Genomic DNA, 19,548 nt, shown 5'->3' with positions numbered 1-19,548 from the left:
GGCGGGCTGGGGGCAGACCCAAGGCAGGACCCCCACAGACACAGTGACACACATCTCCTTCACATCACACCCACACCCACACCCAGCATCACAGAGAGACACACACACACACATTGCAGGGGGACATGCACACACATCCACACAGAGGAAGGATGGCGACACATGCACCCACGACTCACAGGCTCACACATATCTTGACATGCACAGGCGCCAGCACATAAACTCACAGTGACACCATGACAGTTCTAGCCCCAGCGATGCGCAGTGGGAAGCACACTCTCATAGCACGTTCACAGTATCATACTTGTTAAGGATATTTGTAGCTACACATAAAAGAACACTGGGCTGTACTTGTGACATACACACAGACACCTACTCTCACTAACCTGGATACAACAGAATGTTGATATCCGCATGCTCCTTGAAAATCACATGCACCACATTGAACCCCAGGGTAAAGACATCCAGTTCCCTGAGTTACCCTTTCTTAGGGAAATACGGAATGTGCACATGATTGCATTGTCCAGGCTCTCATTCTTTCAATCCTGGAGGGCAGGGTTGCACACTCAGTGCATTTACTGAAAGAGTAACTTCCAAGACATGTTCCTAGGGCCACAATGTACCCCACGATCCGCCCCCAGACTCAACCCTTATGGTCACATCCTTATGGGAGGGGCTGGGCCAGGTACAAAGCATAAGGCAGCAGAAGTAGTCATCCTCCGTGAGGTCAGGGGAAGTGAGCAGTTTCTGGGCTGCTGTTAGCCGTATGGGGAGACATTTGGGCGTGGTGATTGGGGGAGTATTCAGCCGCGTTCACAGGGACACCTTCAATCTCTGTCCCTTAAGCTGCTCATTTATTAAGGTAGAAACCATTTATGAACTACCTCCTGAGTGCTAGATTTTGTGCCAGGCACTGGGGCTAGTCAGGTAGTTAAGATGTAGCTCGTAGCTCCTGTTCCCAAGCAGGCAGATGGCTATGAGATAGGGGGACCTACACAGAGATGTTAAGACGATATGAGAGGCAGTTAAGTATGACACACAAAATTATGCTCCGGGCGAAAAGGAGGCATAATGAGAGAAGGAAGTTCAGTCTGGGTGAGTGGGGGAAGGCATCCAGAAGGTGTTGGAGGGAGAGCCACGGAGGGAGTTCTGAGTTTCAGAATCATATTTGTCAGGACATACCAGAAATCTTTAAAGTATTGTATTTTCTTCTCATGTCAGAGAGACCTGTTCACTATAAGCTACTCTATTGTTGAGATTCTTTGACTATTAAGAATATCCACAGGTGAGGATGGAGAAAGGTTTCAGTAGTTAAAGAACACTGGTTGCTCTTCCAAAGGACCCGGGTTCAATTACCAGAACCTACACAGCAATTCACAACCACTTGCAACTTCAGTCCTACGGATTCCAAAGCCCTCTTTTCGCCTCTGTGGGCCCTGCATACACAGGATGCACAGACACACAGCAGCACAACACCCATACACATAAAATAAAAATAAAGAATTTTAAAAAGTAATATTTATAGGAGCTGGGGTGATGGCTCAGTGGTTTAGAGCACTTGTTGCTCTTGTAGGAATCCTGGGTTGGATTTCCAGCACCCCTGTTGTGACTTACACCATGCGTAGCCTCAGTTTCAGGGGGGTCTGATGCCCTCTTTTAACCTCCACAGGTGCCAGGTATACATGCATGCCTGCACATACACATACATACAAACAAAACATTGCTACATGTACAGAAAGAAAGAGTATCTAAAGGAGGACTGTGGATGGCTCAGCAGGAGAAGGCTATTGTCACTAAGACCAAGGACCTGAGTTTGATCCTGGGGACCCACACAGTAGAAGGAGAGAACTGATTCCCACAAGTTGCCCTCTGACCTCTCCACGAAATCTGTGACACATGTGCGCTCATATACATACACACAAAGAAATAAATATAATAACAAAATATTAAAAAGGGTACCCATAGGATAATACAGCATTTAATATGTTAGTGAACATATGTGTGAACATAAGTGCACACATGTGTACACACACACACACACACACACACACACACACACACACACACGCTTCCCAGTCTTCCCTGGTACACTGACTGGGGTCTTCTAATCCCATCACGATCCCCAAAGCCAGAAAGACACTAAGTTGCTTTCATCAGGTCTGCTATTTCCTCCTCTCCTCTGGGAGCCCCCCCCCCCCCCCAGTGAGATGTTCCTTACTGCCCTCTGCTGAGGCCAACCCTGGGGGCTTGTGCGAAGAGGGTGAGTGGGGGCAATGTTATAGAGAATAGAAACAGACAGTGATTCTTTTTTATTATTATTCTATACAAGTGGCAGAGAGCCCCTGGGCATGGAGGGTCAGAGATCTACCCTCCCCCAGGGGAAGAGACAGCCTCTGCCCAAAGCTCTCTACAGAGGTGAGGCAAGGCAGGTGTGAGGGCCTCCCTGCTTCAGGTTGCTCCCTCCCTTCCAATCCCAGTCCTGCTCCCCTAGGCCCTACTCAGTGTGTTGCCCTGTAGGACAAGGGCTGGCAAGGGCTGAGGGAGCAGGGGCGGAGGGGCCTGAGTCCTTCTGAGGCACATGTCGAGGAAGGCTGGGGAGGGCGTTCAGCAGCTGTCAGTCTGTTCCTGGTTCACTGGTTCCTGCTGGGGATAAATCCAGGGAACCCTGTTTCCTGGGCAAAGAGAGCCAGCCACCCAGTGCTGGGGAGCGAAGGGATCAGTGGGAAGGGAACCTGTTGTCTCACCAGGGGCACCTGGAGGATCAGGTGGTCGTCTTCGATCAGGCTCCAGCTTGTCACAGGACTGGGCTCGCCTTGTTCTCTTGGGTTTCAGGGGAGCTGTTCGGCGCCCCAGATCCGAAGGTCCTGAAAGGAGTCATAGCAAACCTGGCACACAAGGGGCCTCACCAGTTGGGCACTCATCCGGGCTTTGACTCCTGGTTGTCGCTTATTCCTGCTTCATGCCTTGGAAGGGGATCTGATGTGGGGCCCCAAACCCCAGGGTTCTCCCAAGCCCCCATCAGGTAGGGTGGCAGACCTTGTACTTCCGGTTCCTCTGGGTCTTGCTGTGAGCCCAGTCTCAGCCGGGGCTTGCTGACTCCTGGGGTGGCACTGCCAGACTCAGGTTCTTCTCTGCCTCCTGGTACCTGGGGGGCCCTGCGGCCCCTGGGCACAGCCACTGGCTTAGGGGGACGAGAACCTATGGGAGGGTCCTGTAGCTAACAGAGTAAAGATGCTGGGTCAGTTAGTCTCTGATTCCTTCCAAGGAGCTCCTCACCGACCACTGGCTTTCACCCTGACATTCCCAGGTCTTTTAGGATCTTAACCCCTTCAGAATACCCTCCCCATCCACCTTCCATCCTTCACCTTGGCATTCCTAGCCGGGACTGCCCTCTCTGGGAATGAGGCTCCCTCCTTTTCTTCCTCTCCATCCTGGGAAGCTGGACTAGGGCTCTGGCAGCTGGGGTTGGGAGCACTCTCTTCAGCTGGGAAAGGGAAGACATGAAAAGCTACAGAACAGGCATTTGTCCAGAGCCATCCTGTCACTTTTCCCATGATGCCCTGCAAGGCCAGGGCATGCCCTATCTAAACTCATTTGCTCCAGCATCTCTGCTTTCCGTGTCTTCCTTTATTCTCCCATGTCCCAGGGTTGCCCAGGGCCAGCAGGGCTCAGTCCTTTTCCTACTGGAGCGGAGTCAGGATAAAAGAACTCCCGGTTCCACAGGCGCAGCTGCCTCCTCAGGGCTGCAGTGACCCAGGGACCTGCCAAGGCTGCAGCCTGGCACTTTCAGCACTGCCCTCAAGTCTGATTGAGGTGAGATGCCCTCTTACGCTCGTCTGGGACTCTAAGCCACATGAGCACAGAAGGGAAACACCTGCCAGATGCTGTTTGTCTCTGAGTACGCAACACAGGACCTGGCCACCATGGTTTACTAAAGGAAGGATGAGACCCTGCTTTGAATGCTTCATCTAGTTGGTGCCAGAGATGGAAAATGAGTAAAGCTGCCTCCAACAGTGGGCAGAGGATGGAATAGGCATATGGGTACTGACAAGCCTTATGCCAGCACTACAGGAGAAGGAGGGGAAAGAACAGAAAGGAACAGGATGAGACAACGGGGTGTAGGGAGTCCTCAAACCAGACTTGCCTGCTTGCCTATCCTTTATCTTTGGTCCTATGCTCTAGCCTAGGAGTAGGGATGGAGGAGGGAGGGTGCTGGGTCTCCAGGGAGATTTGGTCCGTGTTGATACTGCCAGGAGCTGTATCCCAGGCGTTTAGGAACCTGAGCTGATGCTCGGCTATCTAGCTTTTCTTTAGTGCTATCTTAGGCTGAATTCAGGTCCTCTGGACCCAGAAGGGGAGAATGTGGCACTCAGAGTAATTCCCTTTCCCAGCTCCTGATCATGAAGTTAGAAAGTACGTGACGGCCTGAGGTCACAGGTGGCCAAGTGGCACTAGTACTCACGACTCTGACCTCCGAGCGGCGTCCCTGAGAACTCTGAGGACGGACTGGGAAGCAGGGTGGTAGTGGTAGCCACCACTTGCTGGCAGCTGGGCTTGCCCTTCCTCCCAGCGAGGCCTCATTTGTTGACAGTGGTCAGGGGAGCCACCTGTCTCAGAGAATTCTTTAGAAGCATCCACAAAGCTTTCCTCACATCCGCTTAACCCCGCTAATGCTACCTGTGCTCTGCAGAGCCTGGATTTGGATCAGGTTGTTACTCTTTTTTTGGATGGATCTCTAAATATTTTTAAACATGTTCACGGTGTTGACTTTCCACTACCTCCCCTTGGTTGCAGGGCTGGTGTGTGTGTGTGGGTGGGTGCATGGTTTTTGGCTCTTTGAACTTCCAGCACTGTTGGCCAAGGAAGGGCTTTACATACCTATGTGCCACGTGGCCTCTGCCCGGCGCATAGCACTGAAGGTTGGTTTGGAGCTTTGTGGGGGTGGTGGTGGCTTCCAGGCTCCAGGCCCTGGAGTCGGGGAGGGGATGTGAAGCAGAAGGGGAGAAGGGATGGGAGAATTAGGAGGCACTGAAGAGAGAGGGACTAAAGGAGCGAGGTCAGCCAACATCACCTGCATCATCTGAAGAGCGCCGTGTCTGCCAAGCCTGGGTACTGTCCTCCTGGTCTGGGCCTGAGCCCTAAAAGGACATCTGAGTCAGGTTGTGAGAAAAGTCTCCTTCACATGGAGACAGCAGCTGGAAGGGGCGCTGGCCCTAGACGCTCCTGTTAGTCATGGGTTACGAGTTCCTAGGTACTCAGACTTTGTTTCCAAAGTGCAGCACCCATATCACCTTGGGGGCATAAGATGGTTTGCGCCAGTGAACACACTGCTATCTGAGTGTTCTGTGCTGTAGGAGAACATGGATCTTACAAAATGTCCGTGATTTTAAAGAGGATCGTGGTTAGGTCCAGACTAAATTTGAAAAAGTGAGCTGATTTAAATAAAAATGCAATGACATTTTAACTAGGTGCTCAGTCCCCAAGGCTGTAACACAAGCCACAGAAGTTTGGGAAACAGGATTCTAAAAGCAAGTATTTTTATCACTCTTTCCTCTCTTCTACGAGTTCTAATACAGTGGTTCTCAACTTTCCTAATGCTGTGACCCTTTAATACAGTTGTGGTGAGCCCCAACCATAAAATTAATCTTGTTGCTACTTTATAGCTGTAATTTTGTTACTGTTATGAATCATAATGTAAATATCTGATATACAGGATATCTGATATACGGCCCCTGTGTAAGGGTCATCCAACCTCCAAAGGGGTTGCGACCCACAGGTTGGGAAACATGACTCTAATAGGTAAAGTGAGCCCTGGATTCAGTGTGAACAACATGGAAAGAATCCACTTTGTCTACTGACCACAGGGATAAGGGAAGTGGGGTGCTGGAAGGAACTCACAGGACCCTACATTGCCACACCAGGACCCTTCACCTCTCGTTTTCCATCAAAGCTCCAGCCTTTGGTTCTCCCCAAGCCAGGAAGGGCAACGCCGTGTACCCTGGGTTGCTGCATTGTCCCAGGGGCTGGGGCTGCCTCCCCTGGCTCCAACCTCTCTGGACCCTAGGACAAAATTTCTTGTTAAAGGCACAAGAGGCTTTCTAGACAGAGGGGAGTTGTGGGAGGTCTGATACCCCGGTGAGACGGTGAGACGCAGCTCTGGGGGAAGCCCTGCCTTGACTCTAGGGGGAACCCTTCCAACATCGTCTTCATTTGTATGCAGCATGTTCTGAATCATTCTCAAGAAAAGGGGATCTGAATTACCAATGTTCTCCCGTGAAGGGTGGGTTATAATCAGGGAGTGGGCCATGTGTGGGCCAGGAGAAGGGGAGAATGTGGCATTTCTGCCAGCCTTACCATCTTCCTGCCGAAGGTAGACCCCCGGGCCCCTCCGAATCCAGGAAGAAGGCTGCTCTCCTCCTCTGGGCTCCAACAAGGAGATGAGTTATTGCCAAGGCTTGGGGGGTCTGGACTGGGAGGGCTCTCCTGAGTTGGCGGTGGAGGTGGGGGCGGAGGGAGGAGGAGTCCAGCCGTAGGCGACCCTGGTCCCCTGTCCCCCTTGAAGCTCCGGGGCCGGCGGAAGTGAAACAGGCCTCGTCGCCTCTTCTTCTGGAGTGGAGGCAGTGGTGGTTCCGAGAGGCCGGGCCGCATGGTCCTCAGAGTCCGGGGGTAGCTGGGCAGAGTTGGGGTGGGTTGGTGACAAGTGCCAGACACAGGGCTTAAGGTGAAGCTGGTGCTGGTCTACTCTAAGGGTAACAAGTATCCCGATCCCTCTCCATTTAGTCTCTCCTGCACTGCAGCTTGGCACCCAGGCAGGGAACGCTGTCCCAACTTTGTCATAAACCATCAGTGGCTTCTTGAACCCAAAGTGACTCTATTTTCCTAGATCCCCTCCCATAATTCCTTCTTTCAGCGTCCCCAAATGACATCACTTATGTCCAGTCCCAGGGGCATCTGCCAACAGTGACAGAGACCACTCCGGGTCTCATATTGCAAAAGGGCACTCCACCCGGGGCCTGTCACCCCTGATCTTTCCCTAACCCCAGACCTCAGCCAGCAATAAATGCTGGCTCCATATTTTTCAGCCATCCTGAGGGGATTCCGAGACCTGGGAGCACGAGGATGTGTGAGGTCAGGATGAGAATGCAGGGGTATTTCCCCGGAGAGACCTGTTAGGGGGCCCTGCTGTTGGAGAGACTCCCCCGGGCACTGGAGGACAAAGGAGCCCGCACAGAGCCTGTGGTTTGCTGAGGGTGGGGAGTGGGCCTCGTACCTGGAGCTTTCCTCCATGACCCTTCTGCTGAAGAAGTCCTCCAGCCCCTCGTCGAGGCGGGTGGCCATCCCGTTCTCCTGCCGAGGCCCAGGTACTGGTACCTGCTGAAAGGGAAGTCAGGTGCAGGAGGCCCCACCTCTCAGATCTTCCCAGGACCTTCCCCTTTGGACTTGGCCCCAGGAAATTTTAGGCTTCAGCTCAACAAGATATTTCCGAAGCTTAGAGGCTCTCGGCTTTATCCATCACCGAAATAAAAATGTCACAGCCACTACCTGGCAAGATATTTATCCCTCTTTTCCTTTTCCTTCCTTCCTTCCCTCCTCACCCCTGCCCCTTTTCAGATGGGGAGGAATGTCTCACTATGTTGTCCAGGCTGGTTGTGAACTTATGGGCTCAAGTGACCCTCCTGCTTCAGCCCCCTGAATAGCTGTGACTATAGGTTCATGCCACCAAACACAGACAGGATAGATTTCTTATTAAGTATTTTCTGGTTCTTGCCAATCTAGGTCCTGAAGCTTAGAGCCCTGGCTCTGGCATTGCCATGGGAGGTCTTTGGGACTTACACTGGGCCGACCAGGTCCTGGTGGGGTGGTCCTGGGAGGCCGAGGTCTCCCTTGTGTTTGATGTCTTAGTTTATAGCCGTGAGTAGGTAGCTCAGATAGACCTTCCCAGGAGCCACTTGCTGTGGACTGGCTGCCTCCAAGTCCCGAGAACCAGCCAGGAGGAATGCCCAGGCTCCCCAGTTGGCTTTCCATGTCCTGAGGGCTCCCGCCTGTGGATGCAATGTGTTCCAGGACTAACAGGAGAGTCAGGATGGAGAGGCAGAGAAAAGAAAGGGGACTAGGCCTGGGGAGGGGTAGAATGTGGCTTTAGAGCGGTAGTTCTCAGTCTTCCTAGTGCTGCGACCCTTTGAGACAGTTCATGTTGTGACTCCCAACCATCAAATTATTTTCATTGCTACTTCATAACTATAATTTTATCACTGTCGTGAATCTTATCGTGAACCCTTGTGCTTTCAGATGGTCTTAGGTGACCCATTTAAAGGGTTGTTTGACCCTCCTCCCCAAACAGCTTGCGACCCACAGGTTGAGAACCACGGCATTTGCTAGAGGTGTTGACTCACTGATGAAGGCAGACACTGGCCGGATCTTCCGGCAGCGTTTCTGTTTTTTGATGGCCATTGTGTCCTGCAGAAATGGAGACAAAAAGTGGGCTACACCTTCGTCTGGCCTCTCTCACCCCTTCCCCAGAAGCCTTTGCTTTAGACTCCACCCTGCCTCAGGTGGCTAAGGATCTGGGACAAGGGAAGAGGAGAGGCTGAGCAGAGTGAGGTGGAGTGAGTTCAGGGAAGCGAGGGGCGACATTGTGCAGGTTCAGGGAGAGGACTCAGAAGAAAGGGCAGCGGGAAGACAGGCTCACGATGTTGGTCCCGAGTTCATCGTCTGTTTCCTCATGGTCATGGTTCCTGCCTCTGCCTCGAGAAGATGGATCTTGCCCTTGGCTCGCCCCTCCTGCTGGATCTGACAGTGTCCTTAACTGGGTCAGGTGCCGGGCCTGAAGAATGACAGGCATTAATACAGGATAGGATCTCGAGGAACCTGCTCACTCCCCTGACTCTGGAGGAGAGGGGCCTAGGGAGACAGAACAGCACAGGACAGAGGGAAAGCCTGAGTCCGTCTGGGCTCAGATTGTTTACCAAGCTCTTGTGGGAGTGATACAGCTCCTGCAGGATCTCATCCACTATGGAGTTGGTCAAGTAGGTGACCACGGAGAGCTTCACCTCACTGTAGGTATAAGTGGGGCTGTTCAGCTACTTATTGCCTGACCCCTGGGCCTCCACCCCTGCTTTCCCCAGGTGTCTGAGAATGGGCCAGCTGGCCTGGCTGCCTACAGAAAGCACAGCTGCTGTTGGCTGCACCTTGGGTCCAGTACAGCCATATCTCTACAAACACGTGTGCTGGACCCAGAGAGTGATCATTTCAGCCGAGGTGTGCATGGACAAAGAGGAACTGAAGGAGGAGCAGGAATAAGGAGGCTACAGGTCAGGGGCTCCAGCAGCACAGCGCTGGGAAAACTGGGAGCTGACAAGCCTTGAGCTGGCTGTTTCTCCCTTGCTTTAGTGAGTGGTGGTGCCTCCACCCTGATGATTGGTGGTGGCTACACCCAAATGAAACGAAGGGGGTGATGATAATCAGGAAGAAGGGAGCATCTTTATACTCCTGCCTTACACACTTTTCTTTGTCTATGCCTCTGAGGAGGCTGTATTTTGCTTTTAGGAGAGGTAATTCCTGGTATATGTGTAATGTGTAGGTCACGGGAGTATATACCTATCTCGGGAACACCCTGACCCCTTATGCCTGGGTGCCCATCTCGGTACCCAGGTTTCTAGGGCAAACACCAATCAGACCCTAAATAGCATGGCTGCAACGGTTAAAGATCTGTCCCTTGAAATGGAAGGCTATCCATTCATTATTCATCGCGGATAGCTCCAGACTCCCTAAGTGCTCTGGGCCAAATCCAGCCTCATCCCAACGCCATCCTCTGCCTCTCACTCCAGCTTGTTCTGAATGTCTTGTCCCGCCTGCTCCAGCAGCGCTCCGCGGATGAAGTTCCGGGGCACCGTGACACGTTCTGCCACATTGCTCAGCATCTTGTTGTGCCCTTCTGCCACCCGCATGGCCACAGGGCATAACTCTTGTGTTAGGCTGACCATGGACTCCAGAATCACCTAATGAGGAAGAAGGAAAGCCAGAGTCCCAGGCAGGGAGAGATCAGGGCCAGGAGCACAGTGCAAGTCTTCAGTCCTTCTATCTACTTCCCCAGGATGAGCCAGAGGGACCTAGCTAAGGTCACACAGCCGTTAGTGCCAGAACCTCGGCGACTCAGGGTTTTCCGCCTTGGTCAGTGCCCTTCCACCCTACCATCCTGACAGAGCAGAGTCAGCCCAAATATCAGAATCTGAGAAAGGAAGGGGTTGGAAGTCAGGAGCCAAGACGTCAGCTGACAGAAAAAAATAATTCTAAGTCTATCTTGTTGCAGGCACAGGGGAGTCTGGGGGAGCCTAAACTCTATTTCCTTCGTGCCCTCTGACCCCGTTGCCCTGACTTCAGCTTTAGTCAGCCTTGGGCTCCCACCAATGGTCTCCTTCCTCGCCCAGAACTTGCCTGAAGCTCTTTATCCACAGCTTTGGATACTTCACTGGCTACCGATTCGAGTCTCTGCCGCACAGGTCCGTCGCTGGCCAGCACGTGGCCCAGTTCATAGAGGCTGGGAAACAGCTGGAAAGGAAGCGGCCAGAATCAGGCCCCACGAGGCCCTCAGGCTTCACGGAGCAGTGCTTCGATATTCCTGGTCGAGAACTGGGTGACCTTCTTGGCTTTCCAGACTATAGGGGAGGGTGGGGCTGTGGAGGGCTCACCGCCCGGGAGTTCTTGGCATCCTTGATGAGGTCCCGGGCATAGAGGAGCTCATCTTGCACAGGCTCCAGGGGACACAGTCTCAGGGCCCGTACCTCCTCCTGCACTCGTCCACACAGCCGCTGCAGCATCTAGAGCACAGAGGCGGGAGTGGCAGGGGTCTCAGGTCAGACCCTGTGGGCCACGGTGCCAGCACTTACAGTGGTGGTATCTCTGCATGGCTTCTCTCCTCGGAATGCCCTTCCTGAATGCCTAGTTGAGCCCCAGGAGTCCTCTGTACCCCTGGGCAGGGGCTACCCCTTGACTGCTATCGGCCTGTGCATATTTGGGGGCCCATAATCAGAGTGTCTTTTTGCTCAGTCCAGTTTGGGGCACCATGTGATGCCCAACCGTGTGCTTCCAACACACGGCATCTGTACCCTGCATGCCCCATGCTCCTGGGAGGGAAATGTTTACTTGCTCGGCGCTGCTGGTCACCAGGCCCTGCTGCAGCCTGAAGGCTTGCTCCTGGGGGCATGTCTGGGAGTGGTTGTTTCTCACCAGGCACCACTGGATCTGGAGATGATGGAGCGGGAAGGGTCAGGGTTGAGGATGTGGCTGCCTCTGCCCCTTGCTGTCTTCACTGCTTACAACACTGTCCTTCACCTTCTGCCATACGTCCTCGGTGCGCTCAGGGGCACTGCGGTAGGCTTGAGAGATGTCGCTCACGGGGAAGGACATGAAGCGCAGGGTGTGGTTGCTGTGAAACGGTAGTAGAGTTGAGGGGGGGGGGAGGAAAAGAGGGGAGTCTTCCCCAGCCTCCGCTTGCTCATTGTTTCCCTATCTTATAGGTCTGGGAACTGGGATGTTCCTAGGGTTGTTTAATTCTCGTCCTGGCACAGGGGGCTGGGACCTGTATCAGGATAGAGTGCTGGTCCACTCACCTCTCCAGGGCCCTTGCAATGTCTAGGAATCCCAGAGCAGATGTATTGTTCCGGTCCCATAGGATAGTTCTGGGGGAGGGTGGACAACAGTTGTTACTACTCCCTCTGCGTCCTCAGTAAAGGCCAGAGGGGTAACTTTGGAGCCCCCTTTTCCCCTGACACAGACACAGACAGTTCCGGAAGAGGAGGGCATGGGGGCCAAAGGGGAAAACATGTATATGTGTCAGTGGGTTGGGGATCTAGGTGGAAGGGTGGAGACGTGGGCCTCACCTGAGGGAAGAGTTTATCTGCAGTGCCTTCGACAGCATCTTGGCCCCGATGTCCTCCATGCCGTTGCCACTCAGATCCACCTTGGCCAGGCAGGTGTTGCTGCCCAGGGCATTAATGAGGATGCTGGTGCGAAGCTTCAACCTGGAGTCTGCCACGGATAATGACTGCAGGGACTGAGTGGGCAGAAGGAGGTTGGGTTCAGTCTTCACCACCACTCACCTGAGCTCCCTCCTAGGCCTGGTCACTCACACAGTCCTCTTCCTGGATCAACTGCACCAGCTTGTGAAGGATCTCTTCCAGAGTCCTGTAGGGAGTTGTGGTCAGAGTAGGAGGGGAGGGGGACAGGGACATGCTATTAGAGGAGGAGAGAGGTGGCCAGAGGGAACACAGCAAGCCACGGGGAGTGATGGATGATGGGAGCAGGGTCTGTGGGCACAGGATGGGGCTCACTTGGCCTTGACATTGAAGTTCTTTCCCAGGAACAGATGCTTGAGGGATTTGTTCTTGCCCAATGCAGGCACCAGTGTCAGGAGGTCTGAGTCAAACCCTGTTCAGCAGACGGGAGAGTCCTGGCCTTGAGGCCCAAGGTCAACAGAAGTCTCCTCAGGGCTTCATCCCTGTGCGCTAGGAATCTTACTCACCATTGTCAGACAGATCCAGGCTGCCTATACAGGTGACGGCCCCCAGCTGCTCCTGCAAGGCCTGGGCTCCTGCTGAGCGGAGCTAGAGGGACAGGGAATGGGGGTGAAGGATGAGGTAGGGGATGAGCATGTTTAGTCCTTGGATATTATACCAGTAGGACTCAAAGTTGCACCAGGTCTTGGGTGTAAAATCAGGCAGACACCTTTGCACTGTATCCATCCCTAGGGGTTTCCCCTCCCTCAGCCCAAAGCCGCTGCTCTGAAGTCAGCTTGCTCCTGCCCTCTGCTGGACATGTCTGGTATCTGCTACCCAAAGCTTTAGGGGGCAGAGAAACCGGAGTCTGAACTTGGACGGCCAGTTTGAGAGGGAAAGGGGTGTGGTCAGGCCAGAGAGCTGTTCTCTTTCTGCTTCCCACTCTGTGTGTGTGTGTGTGTGTGTGTGACAGAGAGAGAGAGAGAGAGAGACAGAGACAGAGACAGAGAGACAGAGAGAGATGGGGTGGCAACACAGAGCTAAGTCTTGACTCGGGGACACTGGGACAACGACTGGGAGATAGTAACAGAGCTCACCTCACAGCTGCTAAGGTCCAGGTGCAGATCGCTGAGGTGACTGTTGAGGGAGAGGCCCTGAAGGAGCGCCCTGCAGTAGGAAGGTCAGTAGGCCCACTTTACCCCTCCCTCACACGTCCATGGCTCCCCTGGGCATCGTCCAACTCTTCACCCACCCAACCTGAGGGCCTCCAGGGGCAGCCTTGTGGCTGACAGGTTGACATGGCTCAGGGTGTAGGCGCTGCTGAAGAATTGCTTGAAGGCTGGTGAGGCCTCCCGGCCCTTCCTGTGGAGACCTCGGGAGTCAGTGTGGGAGGACTATGGACACGCATTACTTATTCCTCCCTGCCCCCTCTCCCCCACCTGTGGGAGCAGCTGTTTCGAGCCAGGTTGAGGTAGGTGAGGTGGGAGCAACAGCCATGAAGGAGGGCGCCCAGAAGCTGTGAAGAGACACAGTGGATCTTAAAAGACCTGGGAAGAACGCGAACCCCTTCCTACCCCTGTCAAGTTCCTGGCATTTCTCTCTCCGAGACCTCCATGGAGAATGCTCATTCAGCTTCTTCAAGATCCAGTTTGCTCTTCCATGGAAGGCAGGGCTACCGGGAGTCTCACAGGCAGTATTGGTAAAACAGGGCCACTCCTGGCTTCCGGGGCAGCATTTTCTCAAGTTAGGAGAAATGTCCTTTTCTGCTAGTGGACATAGCCCTGTACCAGGACTGGAGTGAGGGTCTATTTTTAGGTAAAGCCAGCATGGCCTAGTGATCTGAATGAAGCACACACATGGTATAGACTATAAACCTGAAGTCGCCCCTGTAGCTTTGTCCATCTCTGTACTCAGGAAGAGAGGGTGAGATGGAAGGGCCCCCTCAGCCCTCACTTTTTAAATCCCCCCCCCGTCCAGCTCCTTCCATTACCCAACCCCTCACCAAGTCCACAGCACAGTCAGTCCCTGACAGATCCAGGTGTACCAAGGCGTTGGGCTGGGCCAGGAAACTATAGAGGGCCTGGGGAAGAAGGGGTAGAGGTAAGGGCCATGGGATAGAAACTCCCTGGCCCACGAATCCCAAGCATGCGTTTGTGGATGGTTGAGGCTACATTCCATGGACTCACATTGGCCTCATCTGTGGCAAGCAGCCCAGGGTTCTTGCTCAGGTCCAGGTATCGAAGGGAGCTGGCAAAGGCCGGGTTGGCCCCGAAGGTCTGGCCCAGTGCCTGGAGCCCTGAGCACAGCGGGCACTGGGCTGGGTTGGCCCCCATCCCCACTTCATCCTCTTAATACATGAGGCTCCCCCCCCCACGCCCCAGTATCATTCTTTCCCCTCTCCCAGTCCCTGGGATGGTGTGTGAGTGAATGGGTCCACCTCTAGGGCTCAGCATCTCAGGCAGCATTCAAGAAGGGTCAGAGGCCTGGGGTCCTGGTGTGAGTACCTCGAGGGGAAATGGCAGTCTTGGCCAGGCACAGTTTGGTGAGGCCAGTAGGGAAGCAGAGGAGCTGCTGGCTCAGACTGAGAAAACCTGGGGAGTGGAGAGAAAAGGGGCTGGTGAGTGGCTGTCAGTGGGTACATACGGTGTGGTCAGGCTGGGGCTAGATTTGGGTGGAGGCCTGGGGTCAAGGATGGAGGTGCTTGGGCTTGGGGGCAATCCTCAGGCTGCAAAGGCCCTATTCAAACCTAGGTTGGGCTCTGGGCTGGGATAAGGGTCTGCATTGCAGTGGGGATAGGATTCAGGGCTAGGGCTCACCCTTGTCCTCGATGGGGTTGTGGGACAGAGTGAGGGCATGCAGCACACAGCTCCCGTTCTCCCCAAACACCCCGGCCAGCTTCTGGACAAAGTCCCTTCAGGGAAGGGGAGGAAGGATTTGTCCTGAGCTGAGCCCCAGGTCTCCAGCCCCTGGCTGCCCTCCCATCTCCTATCTGCCTATTTGACTAGGACTATCCTGTCAGAGGTCCCCAAGGTGGAGGAGTAGCTTGAGGCTGACCAGGGAGATTTTCACACAGGAGTAAAAGGTGAGGCTGCATCTTGTATTCCACACCTATGGGCATTCCAGACTTCAGGATGACACGCTGAGGCAAAGCCCAGCTTTGGGTTAAGATTGGAGCAGCCCACCCTGCTTGGAAGTTGGTGGGGCATGAAGTGTGTTCTGAGGAGAAGTCAGGAGCTGGGACATTAGGGGCTGGGATCTGAGTCCCAGTTTGACCTCCAGTTTGCTTTGTGCCTGTCTAAGCATCAGCGTCCTCTATAAAGTGAGGAGCTAGATGAAGTAGCCCAGGGTCTCATATGTTCTCTAGTGTTCCAGGACTCTAAGACTATATGGAGAAAGTACTGCCCACGGAGGGGCCTGGCCTCACGTCTTAAGGCCAGCATTGTCCAGCACCAGTTCTTCGAGGCTCCCCGACTTGCTGAGGGTATGTAGCACCTGTTCTAGCACTTCTGAGCCCTGAGGACAGAGGGGTCCTGCAATCAGGAACCAAGAAGAACATGACTCTGTTCCCCTTCCCTGGGTCCTAGTTCTTACCAGTCTCAGGTCTTTGCAGTAGAGTTTGGTGAACCACTGGTTGTAGGCCAGGGCTGCCACCATTAGGGCCAAATCTCTGGGGACATTGGATAGGACAAGAAAGGATGAACCAGGGCAAGAATGAGGGGACTAAGGATGGGATGGGTGGGCTGGGGAAAGCTAGATGGGTGGATGGCAGTGGGGTAAATGGTTGGAATTGCAGGGATAAGGCAGGGGCTGTGGGTAGGACCAGAAGGGGGAACCTTGAGAGGGGCAAGGCCGAGGCTGGGAATTTGGGGGTTAATTTTCTGCCCATCTGCTTACCGGCTCTCCAAGTGGCTGAAATCCAAAAGATTGAACTCTCGGTTATCCTCAGCATGGTAGATGGTGTCCACATCCTTGGAGAGGTGGAAGTGGCTCACATCTGCTTCGGCCCCCTCCTCTGTCCCCTCCCTTTGGGCCCCACCTATTCCCTACCAAGTCCCTGCCCAACGCACCCATTGCACCTCCTCACGGCAGTGCAGTCCGTTGTAGTCACACAGGGCAGCGTAGGTCTCGGAGAAGCCACCTGCAGGGCAGGAGATGGGCTGGCTCCAGGTAGGTGAGGGGGGTGGGAAATAGGCTTAGAATTCAGATATGGTCAAGGTCATTGCAAGTGCTAGTGTCCTTGGTTCCTTCCACACCATAAACCTCCTGAGGTCCTCAGGACAGGCAAAACCCACGCACAGAGGACTCTGGATAGGGGAAAGGGTGCACCAAGACCCAAGTTCTCATGTCTGCCCCTGCTCACCACACACACTGTGGGTGGTGGATGTGGAAGTTTCAGAGTTGGGAGATGTGTCTCGGGGCCCCTCTGGGGTGTCTGCATTCCCACGCCGGATCAAACACCTGGAAGACAAATAAATCATTCCAGAGAGAGAGAGAGAGGTAAAGAGGGAGGCTGTTCTCCCTGCATTACGGTGTGGGAATCTCCAGGGAAGAGCAGAGAGAGAATTCTGGTCCTGGGGGCCCAGATCAACAGGAAGGAGAAATCTGCCTGTAGTCTAGCCCTTTGGGAGACCCCTTATCTGCCACTCACCCAGGGCCAGGGCAGACCTTGGAGAGGGCAGAGCTCACATGTCGTGTCACCTGGTCCACACTCTCAGCTGAGGGCAGCCGCATGCTCACCATGCCACGCTCAGTCTCCACCAGGATCTGACGGGGAGGGCGTGGTAGAGTCTTAGAGATCCACGCCTTCTTCTAACTGGCCCAGCAGTGGCCTGAGCCCCGCTGCTCACCTGGTTCTGACTGAGTGTATTGAAGGCACGGATCTCCAGGACATTGAATGAGCTCTCCACCTGGTGGGGCATGGGTGTTGTGGGTGGTGGGTGGGGTGCTTAGCTCCTGGCAAGGGCCTGTCACTAGACACTGAGAGGAACATGCCAGGCACCCCCCCCCACTCCTTAGCCCAGCTTACCTTGGCAGGAACTTTAAGGGGGAAAAGGTGGAGGCGCCAGGAGGTCAGGGCCTGCAGCATAGAGCATCAACAGCTTAGGGCAGCCTCTTGGATCACGGTGCCTTTGCCATCTTTTAGCTCCTCAGTTCTGCTCCAAGATTCCAATCCCCCCTCCCCCGCATTCTTTCTGTCCTACCTTCAGCTCCTGTGCATCAGCCTGGTCTGGTTCTGTCCTCACCCTTAGACTTTGTCTCCTCAGCACCACCTCCAGCTGTTTTCTTGCCCACCTCCCTACAGCTCGCTGCCCTCGAATATCTCTTCTTCCCCCAAGACCAACGGTCTCACCAGCACTCGGTCCTCAAACTTCTTGGGTTTCGTCTCCAGTTTCACACGATGTTGCTGGAGCACAGCCCCCTGGCTCAGGCACCTCCGGATGCTGTCTGCAGATGCATAGGACCAGCTCAGAACTTCTTTTATCCCCACCCCCCCACCCCAGTCTCCAGAGAGAAAGGGACAGATGAGAGGCGAGAAACAGGGCAAACAGGCCCTGGATAGGGAGGCATGGGGCAGAGACTTCTTTTCTGGATGACTTTATTACAGGAGGAGGAGAAAATTCTGGCTCCCAGTGTCCCTGACTCAGGGGACAGTTGCTGAGTGACACTGTCCGTGGGAACATGTATCTTACACTTCTGATGGTGTGAAGGGTTTTTCCCACGCATGCACTACATCAACATATACACAGTGAGTCAGTGTGTGTGTGCGCGTGGGGGGGGACCTGAAGGGTTAGGGTGGGGGTGGGAATGTCCCCTGACTGTATGCTAGGAGGTCTGGGTGTGAGAATCTGCTTTTTACTATGGCTGTATGCTTTTCTTCTGATGATGCCAGGGAACCTGGATATGACATTAATGGGGACAGGGAGTGTGAATGAGTGCTGGCTTGCATATGAAAGGGGCACAGTGCCAGACAGTTTGTGTGTGGAGGGTAGGGTAAGAGAAGGATTTAGTGTTTCAATGAGCCCATGCAATCTTCTGACAGAACCATCCAGTTACCCCACTGTGTGAGTGTGTGCGTGTGCACGCGCGCTTACACGCACGATAGAGTATGCATATATGTGGTGGAGGTGCAGCTTCTGTAAGATGTGTGTACACACATCTCCTGATTGTGCTTCTAAATGCATGCGTAGGTGTGAGAGATCTCCAAAGTGCAATAGGGCTCTGAATATCCTTGAGCGTCCTGTTTTCTGCATGGGCTAGCCTATGCTCCAACCTTTGAGGGTCAGGGTTGTGGCAGTGCTGCGTCGGGGAGGGGGGTGTTAGAGGAGATAAGTCTGAAAATCACTGATCCAGAGAGGTCTGGAGGTGTTGGGTAGTGGGTAAAGAGAAGGGGGCAAGCTGGGACTGGGACTCTGGGAGATGAGACGCAGAAATCCTGCTTTTGGTTTTAGCTTCAGTCCAGGGCCTGTGCCCTGATTCCCTCCTTTGCCCCACTGGCCTGGGCGCTGCCAGGCTCCCAGGGGCCTCTCCAGGGCCAGTTCCGGGGCGGGGCCGAGAGGAGGGAGGGTGTTGAGATAAGCAGCAGTCAGGACCAGGGGCAGCTCCCAACGCCTAGCCCCGCCCGGCGAGGGTGAGGGGAAAGCTGGGACTCTCCCGAGGAAGGAAGACTAGATGCCTTGCGGAGGGGTGGGTCAAGAACGCCGAGAGTCAGCCCCCAAGAGCGCCAGGGAACTGCACCTGTCACCGAAGAGCGGGACGGGCGGCTCCGGGACAGGAAGGTTCTGATAGGGTGAGGCGAGTGGGGCAGGGAAGGATGCTCCATGGAAAGCAAAGCTGGGACTGAGATGCAGAGGAAGGGACTGCCTGAGAGCGAGAATGCGTGAGGGGGCGGGAGGCGCCGGGCTGGGGTGTACCGCAGGAAAGCACTGGGTCTGGATGCTCGCGGACCGGGCGTCCGGAGATGAAGGCAACCTCGTACCTTGCAGCTCGCGGGTGAGCTCCACGCTGGCCTTGGCCATGGCGGCCGCCGCTGCTGCTGCTGCTGCTGCAGAGGAGCCGCCGCCGCCGCCTCCCGAGAGGCGCCGCACATGCTAGTCCCGGTTCCGGCAGGGCCCGGCGCTGAGCGCTGCAGTAGCGGCCGAGCCCGCTCCCGTCAGGGCCGGCTGCGCGAGCGCTCCTCCCCCCCGGCTACTGAGCGCTGGGTCTCCCGCCCCTCCCGGAGAGTTGGCCAATGGAGCATGCGCGATGAGCTTCCGAGCCGCGTGAGACCCCGCGCGCGCTCGCGACGACCCCTCCCGCGGGCTACCTCGTGAGAAGCCCAGTGAACGGCGCCTGGTGTCCGAGCTATCTCAGGGGCGGGGTACAGCGCTTCCAATTGCCGTGCCACCCACGCCTCGGCCACCCGGAGCAAAATCTTCAGTTTCTTTGTTTATGTGCCTTGGTACCCCTCCCCGGGTCATCCTTGTATGGCCCCGCCCTCTCCCTCTTTCCTGCCCAGGAACGGTCTCTCTCGTCCTTGCTGACCCTGGAGGGAACTCTGAATCAAGGGCGATGCTGC

At 54.8% G+C, this 19,548-nt stretch overlaps 1 protein-coding gene across 6 annotated transcripts; it reads right to left on the bottom strand.

Annotated features, from left to right (window-relative positions):
• Positions 1 to 2,294: 2,294 nt before the first annotated feature.
• On the bottom strand, positions 2,295 to 19,110 carry Carmil3 (capping protein regulator and myosin 1 linker 3). Of its 6 annotated transcripts, none has more exons than XM_087912043.1 (40): positions 18,970 to 19,110; positions 17,344 to 17,438; positions 17,020 to 17,070; positions 16,841 to 16,900; positions 16,642 to 16,757; positions 16,354 to 16,451; positions 16,061 to 16,131; positions 15,888 to 15,961; positions 15,585 to 15,660; positions 15,418 to 15,506; positions 14,810 to 14,904; positions 14,498 to 14,584; positions 14,180 to 14,289; positions 13,996 to 14,073; positions 13,433 to 13,509; positions 13,251 to 13,355; positions 13,091 to 13,160; positions 12,521 to 12,602; positions 12,330 to 12,426; positions 12,129 to 12,183; positions 11,880 to 12,052; positions 11,610 to 11,678; positions 11,332 to 11,425; positions 11,143 to 11,241; positions 10,689 to 10,817; positions 10,435 to 10,548; positions 9,823 to 9,998; positions 8,967 to 9,054; positions 8,690 to 8,824; positions 8,394 to 8,457; positions 7,834 to 8,042; positions 7,271 to 7,374; positions 6,355 to 6,670; positions 5,932 to 6,060; positions 5,072 to 5,138; positions 4,879 to 4,968; positions 3,366 to 3,484; positions 3,037 to 3,217; positions 2,745 to 2,864; positions 2,295 to 2,643 (listed from the first exon to the last, which is right to left on the bottom strand). In XM_087912043.1, exons 1-40 carry the CDS (start codon positions 19,007 to 19,009, stop codon positions 2,615 to 2,617), a joined length of 4,131 nt encoding a protein of 1,376 aa, XP_087768169.1. In that variant the 5' UTR covers positions 19,010 to 19,110; the 3' UTR covers positions 2,295 to 2,614. The 6 variants fall into 6 exon arrangements, with proteins under 6 accessions (XP_087768169.1, XP_087768171.1, XP_087768172.1 ...); XM_087912045.1 differs by having other exon boundaries at positions 2,295 to 2,640; XM_087912046.1 differs by having other exon boundaries at positions 3,037 to 3,211.
• Positions 19,111 to 19,548: the final 438 nt, after the last annotated feature.

Source organism: Myodes glareolus, chromosome 12 (assembly GCF_982192425.1).
Source record: "Myodes glareolus chromosome 12, mMyoGla1.1, whole genome shotgun sequence".
Taxonomy (NCBI): domain Eukaryota; kingdom Metazoa; phylum Chordata; class Mammalia; order Rodentia; family Cricetidae; genus Myodes; species Myodes glareolus.
Note: the sequence above shows the minus strand (reverse complement) of the source record. Positions and strands in the feature narration are given on the sequence as shown.

What these genes read in the sequence shown, in the direction of transcription:
- Carmil3 (XM_087912043.1), bottom strand. Translation starts at nt 19,009, where the DNA reads ATGGCCAAGGCCAGCGTGGAGCTCACCCGCGAGCTGCAAG. An exon ending in GCCGTGAGGAGGTGCAATGG is followed by an intron (nt 15,962 to 16,060) that starts GTGCGTTGGGCA and finishes CACCTCTCCAAG; the next exon opens with GATGTGGACACCATCTACCA. An exon ending in CGAAACAGCTGCTCCCACAG is followed by an intron (nt 13,356 to 13,432) that starts GTGGGGGAGAGG and finishes AGGTCTCCACAG; the next exon opens with GAAGGGCCGGGAGGCCTCAC.